The sequence below is a fragment of the Bactrocera oleae genome, chromosome 4 (assembly GCF_042242935.1).
Source record: "Bactrocera oleae isolate idBacOlea1 chromosome 4, idBacOlea1, whole genome shotgun sequence".
Classification (NCBI taxonomy): Eukaryota; Metazoa; Arthropoda; class Insecta; order Diptera; family Tephritidae; genus Bactrocera; species Bactrocera oleae.
Window position 1 is genome coordinate 4,249,044 of NC_091538.1, and position 8,755 is coordinate 4,257,798.

General features: G+C 34.2%; 2 protein-coding genes across 2 annotated transcripts; both read left to right on the forward strand.

Annotated features, from left to right (window-relative positions):
• Nucleotides 1–286: 286 nt before the first annotated feature.
• On the forward strand, nucleotides 287–812 carry LOC106626720 (general odorant-binding protein 56h). The gene is made up of 2 exons (XM_014246531.3): nucleotides 287–359; nucleotides 437–812. The coding sequence occupies exons 1-2, from the start codon at nucleotides 309–311 to the stop codon at nucleotides 782–784; spliced, it is 399 nt and encodes a 132-aa protein (XP_014102006.2). The 5' UTR covers nucleotides 287–308; the 3' UTR covers nucleotides 785–812.
• Nucleotides 813–2,487: 1,675 nt separating this feature from the next.
• LOC138856905 (general odorant-binding protein 56h-like) lies at nucleotides 2,488–2,996 on the forward strand. The gene is made up of 3 exons (XM_070107837.1): nucleotides 2,488–2,547; nucleotides 2,608–2,950; nucleotides 2,992–2,996. Exons 1-3 carry the CDS (start codon nucleotides 2,488–2,490, stop codon nucleotides 2,994–2,996), a joined length of 408 nt encoding a protein of 135 aa, XP_069963938.1.
• Nucleotides 2,997–8,755: the final 5,759 nt, after the last annotated feature.

Consider the following 8,755-nt stretch of genomic DNA (forward strand, 5'->3'; position numbering starts at 1 on the left):
TATCCTTCAATCACAGATGATGTTTAAAACCCCTACAATAATTCGGGCTTATCATCTTTATCATAATAAGGCATTAGTTTCTGTTATTATTTATTATGATTCATCCCATGATTCATACTATACATTTTGTAGAAAAGCTTTATTAGAGCTTTTAATTTGGTCTTATTAACTTGTTGCCAAAATTAGTTACGCCAAACTTAATGTAATTACTAAATTACGCGAAAAATTATGAAATTTCCTATAAAAAAGCGTCACAGCAACACAAATCGTACAGTTTGCTTTCAGCTTCAATTGAATTCGGTCAGAACATGCAGTTTATTTTATTTTGTTTGCTATTCGCGCTTTTTTTGGCTGCGCAGGTGAATATATTAGATATTCCAAGGCATCGATGCATATAAAATAGTTTATTAAAAATATTTAACTTCACCTTTAACAGGCGCAGAAGACCGCATTGGAATTAATGGATGTCTGCAACAAGGAGAGTGGCGTCACTGCAGTGGAGTTAAAGCAATACTTTGACAGTCAAATGGATCCTGCTAAGGCCACCAATGCCATTAAGTGTCACATGAAGTGTGTTAGCGAAAATTTGGGTTTCTATAAGAATAATATGCTTGACGAATCGTTGACGGCTAAACACTTGAAGGAAAATAATCTGGACCAGAATGCCAGTATGGAAGCTATAAAACAGAGCATACAGAAATGCAATCAAATGAAAGGTGTCAATCCTTGCGATACAGCCTACCAGATTATGACATGTTTTAAGTCACAGCCAATTTTTACCTGAGAGCTGTAAGAGAGTTGTCAAATTTTATTGAAATAAATGAATAAACTCAGCATGTTATGTGTTTTTGTAAAGAACAAGCACACTTTTTTAAGTTTTCAGTTTTTAAAAGTTTAGCTTAAATGCCAATAAAACAGCATATGACACAAGAAAGTTCGAGTTTTTTGACAAACTAATGTCAAAGTGTTATATTTTGAATATATGTATTGTATATAGAATTCCTACAGGAATAACTGCCCTACAGCTAGCCAAGGCTTAACTGAGACTAACACAGCTATTCCTGTAAGAAATTCTGCATATCAATGTTAACAGCTGTCAAAACAAACACATGTCTTTTATATTTATATAGAGTGTATCTAAATATTCTTGACCGCAAAATTTATAAGCAATTTGGCCATACCAGAGAGTGCGCGTACTAAATAGTCCTGTCCAGACTCTCTTACATCGAGAAAAAGTTACTCTGTGTTGCTGTTTGCATGTAGAAATCATTAGTCCATATTTTTTTTTTCAAAACTTAATAAGTTTTTCATCGCTTATAGCTTATATGGGTGGTTTGTTCAAAAAGTGTCACGAATTTTGTACTACTTAAGAAAGTTTTTATTTTCTCAAGAATTTATATTTTGTCCCCATAAAAGTAATCACCCCTAGGTATGGTATAATGCACTATTATCTTTATCTTTATCTACTCAATCGTAGCGTAGCGTCGTTTCAAGGGCCTCTTCAGATTTGGGAACAAAAAAGTCACAGGGGGCCAGGTCTTGGGAATAGGCTGGCTGCGGTAACATTAATGTGTTGTGTTTAGCCAAATACGAGGTTTGTTCAAAATCACGAACTTTGAATTTTCGCGGGCTACGTGTATCGCATCTTCACCGATATCTATCATTATAACCCTGTTTTCAATGATCTACTCGTATATAAAAGTAATTATAAAGAAAGAGAAATAAATAACTATGCACTGCACACTTTGAGTACATTAATAACTCTCAAGAAATTATCATCAACATACAAAAATAGCAAACCTTAAATATTTTTAAAGATTTCACTAAAAAATTATCGTAAGACATTAAAATTTTATTTTAGAAAACCTCATTTTGAACTCTTGGAAAATTATACGTGAACACAACAAAATGAACGAGGTTTCGGTGCACAACGATTCATTTTACGTCACAATAACGCTCATTAAAATTAATTTAACAATAGTATTATATATTACGATAATTAGTTAGTATTTATTACATAACCATAACGTTTCGTTGCAATTTCGTCAAAAATTTAGTTATGTATACCAATTAGATTTTTAACAATTATCTATACTATAGCTGTCAATAGTACTTCAATAGTTGTCAATATAAATTGGTTGTAGGTAAAAAATTAGCAAATTAGTACACATTATAGCTAATTAGCCGGCAAAATCTATCATAATGGACAAATTATATAACAATTACTAAGGCAAATTTCGGCTTAATTTTTAATTGAAACCAACAAAATTATTATAACAAAATGTAAGCAAATTATTTTTGAAAAAGTGTCAGCAATGAAACGTGAAAGCAGACTATTTAGACCATGACATTTTAATAAAAAAAATAAATAAAAATAAAAGTTTCAATTATTGGAATATAAATGGATCTACGGCGCTTTAGGCATTTCAGTAACATTTCAAATTCTATTTCAGCAACAAGTCGGTTAGAGCACACTGCGCTGTAATAATGAAAGCTCTATTCATTTTCGTTATACTTGTACTCGCTGCCTTAGTTAGTCTCGCTGTGGTAAGGCTTTTAGAATCTTATTGATACATAATCAACTCTAAAATATTACTTATGTCACAGTGTAAAGAGCTGGAAGGTCACAAAAGAACGCAATTGGCTTGCATGATTGAGGCGAATGTCAGCGAACCGGAGATTGAAAAGTTCCGTAATAGTGGCCTAAATGCTACTGAAGCCAATGCGAACATAAAATGCATGTTGAAATGCATGATGGAGAAGAGGGATCTATTTCAAAATGGTGTTTTTGATGGTGAGAAGGCCTTTACAGAATTTATAAAAAGCCCAGAAAATAAGGGGCAAGAAGCCGGAATCAAAGAAGCAATAAATGTTTGCAAAACTGAGAAGGGCGCCAATGATTGTGATACCGCTTTTAAAATTACCATGTGCCTTCACGAATTTAAATCACGTAATCAGTAATTTTAACAAAATTTTATATTTTACTTGCAGAGTAAGAAATAAAAATTAAAATATAAATGCAGTAAGTAAATGTAATGATGGCACTGAGCTTATATAATTGTTTAAGAAAGCGACGTTGTCAAAGCTTGTATGTATAATATACTGGCAGACAGTTATTATATACCTCATGTCCTTTAACTCACATAGTTCTTGCGTTTAGAACTTAGCTTAAGCGGTCTAATTCGGCAATGCGACAATTTTCTAAGAAATTGAGAAGATTTGTTCTTAACTAAGCTAAACAAATAAACAAAAGTATGCTAAATACTCGCCGTACCCGATTTCTTCGAAAATTCCTCGAGTGAGTAGATCGCGCTACAGCTACACTGAATTCACTTGTAATGACTGGGTAACATAAGGTTTTCATATAAACGTTTTTTGAAAATACTAAAACTAAGAAATCATTTTATCAGCAAACAAGGCTTTTACATGAATTCTAATAGAGCGCAGAAGTCCACTGACGTTCTTTCCTAACTCACGCTTTAGACATCAAAAAATGTTGACAAGTAATGCTAATGTTCTCACTTATTAAAACCAGCTTTTCGGTTTGGAAAACATGACTCCAAAAACAAAAAAAAAACAAGAAACAACAAAAACATGAATAGTCAAATATAGTAGATATGTCCTAGTGACAATAAGTGGACACCATGGTAATCATTTGTCAAATCTAATAATGATTTTGGGTAAAGTAAAAGACAGCAGAGGCATGTAAAAAACTCGAAGAAGCAAGCACTAAGTATCAAGATAATTGTAGAAACTTCAGTGTCACTTAGAAAGGTCAATACGATATGATGGCTGCTTATAGAGGAGCCGGTCTCATTGCAAGGGAGAACGCGTGTGCATGGGCCAAGAAAAGACAATCCTTTTTAAACAATTCCAAAGAAAATGACAAGCGATCTAAAGAATTTTCATTAATAAATCAAAATTGTTTCGTCGTCGACACGGCGACGCACAACTGGAACTCTCACAACTTACATAAGACATAAATATGTGTGAGTGGCAGGGTAGCCGATAAGCAAAACATGCTTTGACTTCTTTTCCATAACACTACAACGCGAGTTAAGCATTTAGAAGTGCGCGCTTAAAGAAGGGCTATTGTTTTGTTAGAGCTGCAAGTGTACCCCAGCATTGCAGGAGATGCGCCACATAAATCACACCCAAATTTCGTTTGTATGTAAATAAATATATGATAGTTAGAAGACAACAAATGAGCAGGGCGCGTAGCATGCAACATGACACAATCGAATACAGGAGGGTTACGCTAGCAAGTGCATGAGTTCAATGAACGCGCAACATCAGCAGGTTGACAAAATCACAGGAAGACGCCGAGGATGGGCTAGCAAATAAAAAATGACAGACGGTAGTTTCGGAAAGTTGAATTGACTGAGAAATTCAAATTTTCAACTTTGCACACGCTTATGCTGCTGGCGGTCACATTTCAACGCGGCCACAAATGACAGTTTTTATAAATTTCGGCGTACTCAAGTAGCCGGTAGCCAACAGCCGTTTCAAAGTGAAGGCATTAAGTGCACTAACGTAAAAAATTTGCAACAAATAGCAAGCGATACCAAGCATAGTGGCAGCCAGTAGGTAGGGCCGCTCAAATAGCAGCAACACTGGTACTTTCAGTGGCAACTGTCAATTTGCATATAAAAGTACGCCTCACCAAATACTCAATATGCGCGTCAACTCATCATCATCATCAGCCATCATGTGAACCTTGTTGGTATGCAAAGAAAGCACAAGATAAAATTCAAAATGTTTTTTTTTTTTGTCAGCATTGGTTTTGAATACGAAATGGAGTATAAAAGACGTTGCAAGCTTGTGGGAGCTGCAGATTTCGCAAGAAAAAGAAAAATAGTTTCATTTTTTTTTCAGCTTGAAACTGATGCGCTGCGCTGGAGATAGCGCCAATAGCCGCTGACGCGCCGTAAGATGCAGATGCAGATACAGATGGTGATGACGAGCTGACGACGACGGCGGCGATGGCGTTGAACTTGAAAGTTGAAAATGGAAATGTGCCAGGCAAAGCCAAATGACAGGCCAAGTGCACTTGATCCCACTACCAAAGTCATATGTATGACAGGCTGACTGCCTGCTAGGCTTGGCGTACCGATAGATGGTTCTGGATGCTGTTTGTTTGACTGCAGACCTGTGTAAAGCGAGGATAGTAGTATAGCTTGGTTGAGGCTTTTTGCCTGGCTTTGCCATGCAACCTTTTTTGTCGCGTCTTCCATTTGATTCCTCCTTAGTTAACAATATGCTCAAGCCAATTTGAATATTGTCGTCATTGTTAGTTAGTTAGTTGTACCGTATATACTAGCATACAAATACCTTAGGTATGCCATGCCTACGGTAGGCGCTTGGTATAGCATTCAACGGTATTGCGTTGAAAACTCGTGCACCACGCATACTGGCAATGATGAAATGCAGTCAAGTTGAAAAGTGTCACTTGAGTTATGGGTTCATTGTTTTTGTTATTTTTTGTTTTCTTTATTACATGGCGCGCTTTGAGTATTTGCAAAAGCTTCGGAGGCCTTCAATAGTGTTTTGGTAGTCGATATTGCTCTGTGCGCTTTTACTTCTCTTGCCGACTTTTTTCATCTTCTTTCATTTTGTTTCACTTTACCAAAGGATGGGCTTTTTATTTATTAATATGCACTTGCCTATCGGTTGAACTTTTCAAATCAAGCCGTTTCGATTGACAGCCGCCACAAAAAAGCCACTCAAAGCGAATTCGTTTGAAACCAGGAAGTTGCAGAAAATATAAATAATGAGCAAGTCGGTTGCCACGCCAATACTTAGCTAGATGATGCTTGAATTTTTATGCTCTTCAGAAACTACTTTATCCCAACAAAAAAAGGGAAAATTCTGAGAAAAAATTTTAAGACCGTTTCAATTTGATCAGTGTATTTATTTTTCGAAAAAGTAGTTTAAGCAAAAGAATCAAAGAGTTTAATTAAAACTATGATTTGTGCAACTATAATACTCAGTTTGTTTATAAGTTAAACCACTCATTTCACGTGTTTGTACGATTAGAAAGAGAAAAAGGTAGGCCGTAAGAGAAAGAGAAATATAACTGATGAAGTGATTGATTGTAAACTAATGTAAGGTGAGGGAAAGAAGCAGCTATCTAGATAATATACGCAGAATAGTGAAACTGTGCGTGATTGAACGAGACGCGAGCGTGAGTTAATGTGTTGTATGTGCGTGAAAGAGAGCTAAGCCAAATTATATTTTGCAAGAGCATTTCTTTTGATTTTAAGCCGATAATTATACGACTTTTTAAAATATATTACAAGCCAGATTGTGCATAGAGGAGAAACTTTAAGCGGTGTTATCGAATTGGAAAGCGATTACCACTTTCGGAGTCTGTAAGAGTCATATGGCTACCCAGAATTGTGGTATTAGGCGCAGTCTCGGTCCAAGGCAGTTACTATGCTTTTATTTTTTGATTGTGGATATTTTCAAAAGGGACAGTATTCAGCATAAATCCTGATAGATAGAATAGTTGCGGTGAAAGAGATGCATTCCTTGTAAGGATGCTCTCGTCGTTCTGCGAGAATTTGGTAAAGTCCTTTGGGATCATATCTTTATATAAATATTCCGGTGTAAGTACAATTGCCACATACTTTTTTCTATATGTGCCAGATAATTTTTCCTATATACACTATATGCATCTGCTATATTCACTATAACGTACATATACATTTTAGCAATGATAACTTCTCTGAAAAGACTATATTACCAACTATCATATGCCACATTTTCTAGGGTCAAAGAAGTGCATGGATTGTCGGTGTGTATAAAAACAAGGTATTTCTTCCATTTACATACATACATACAAGCAAAGCGATCAATGAGCTTATATGTTTTGGAACAATATGAGCAACTCAATTGACGCATGAAAAACACACGCAACGAAATTACTAAATGATGAGTTTGCATTCTACGATTTCATACATACTTAACTGCCACAAACATAACTACATATAACCAATGAAATTGTATCTCCTTGGTGATGTAAAAATAACAATACTGCGTGTATAGTGTATCCCCCCTTTTAACACATGTGAGTGCATAAGTTACATTTCTTTGTTAAATAACCGACAAATTCTGTGGCAATCAACTGCGAAGCGGTAATGATGTTGCCAGCCACACAGCACACAACCAAGTGTATATCTGTTTAAGTATGTAAGTGTAATATATATGGTATGTATGTAGTGAGATTTCATTTTGAAACTAATTTATTTTAGCTTTGAAATGTTGCGTGCCACACACATATGCACAGGACCAACACTAGTTTATAACTGACATTTCTACACACAATACCAGACAATAAGACAATATGTATTCGTATATATTCAATTTGTGGCAAATGCGTTTATAATGCAACACAAGCCATCTAGTTAGCCATTTAAGATAAATGAACGCGTTTTTAATAACACTATAGCATGTGCATAGCAAACAGTTAAACGAGTCTGCAATGTAGCCACAGATCACTGCAGGCACCTCGCAGCGGCAGAGATGTATGCATTTGGTATTAAACACTTATTGGATTTCGTTGAAATGTGTTAAAGAAATTGTGATGGTGAAATGGAATGAAATATTTATAATTGAATTGGATTAATGATCGAAAATGCTTATATGGTCTATCAAATGAGTGAGAAATTTGTTTAATTTTTTAAAAGAGCGCAATAAAAATAGTAACTGTTTCTTTCGAAATTGATTCCACTATAGTAGCTGTATTGTTATTTTATGCTTTTTTTTTTAGTAAATTAATTGTGAACTTTTCAACTATAAATTACTGTTATATGCTTCAGATTTTCTGCATGTCACTTATCATATTGGCCACCTGTCACAAGTCACTTGAAGTATGTTATTGATCAGTTAACAGCAACTAATTGTTATTTAAAATTTGGACTAAAATTTTTCATTATTTTTAAAAATTGCCAAGACGAGATCAATCGATTTAGGCAAAAAGTCACAAAAAATTAGCACACTCTTTCAATTGAAGTTCGTTGCATGAATTTTTTAGTAAATGTTGAAAAAGTGTTAGACTGCTTTTCAGAGAGAAATTACTAGTGTACTTACTAAACTTTCAAAAAGATTAATTTTGTAGAACCAATAAATTTCTAGCTTTCTTAAAAAATTGCTTTTTTTGAAACTTTTTCAACTTCATTTGCAACGATATGTAGGGTATTATAAAAAAAAAAATTTCGCTAGTCTTCTTCCCATGCGTAGTACCAGTATTTTGGACTTTTTAGCGGTTTTATTGCCAAACGTGATTATATAATTTGAATCAATAAAGCGATGTAAAGATGAAAACTATAAATGAAATTCTAAGCTAAAAATAGAGCATATTGAGGAGAATTTCGATTTATTATTCATTCTTCGTTTTACCAAAAAGTCAGAAAAGTGTCCATAAAAACGCTTCAGCCCACAAAATATTTTAATATTTTTATTTAAAATATTATTATTAGAATTTTTTTGAAGCAGCTTTTCATGATAATCACTTCAAACCATTTAAAATAATCTATCATAATAAATATATTTTTGTAATGACAATTTAAATCAACATTTACTACAGATAAACCATAACAAGTTGATTTCAGTACACACATACAAACATATACACATACAAATAAGCATTTAATAAAATAGCTTAAATGCATAAGCTTAACAACATAAATACACGTATATACGAGAGTGATTATATTCGTATAGATACATATATATGTACATCTGCATATTTAAA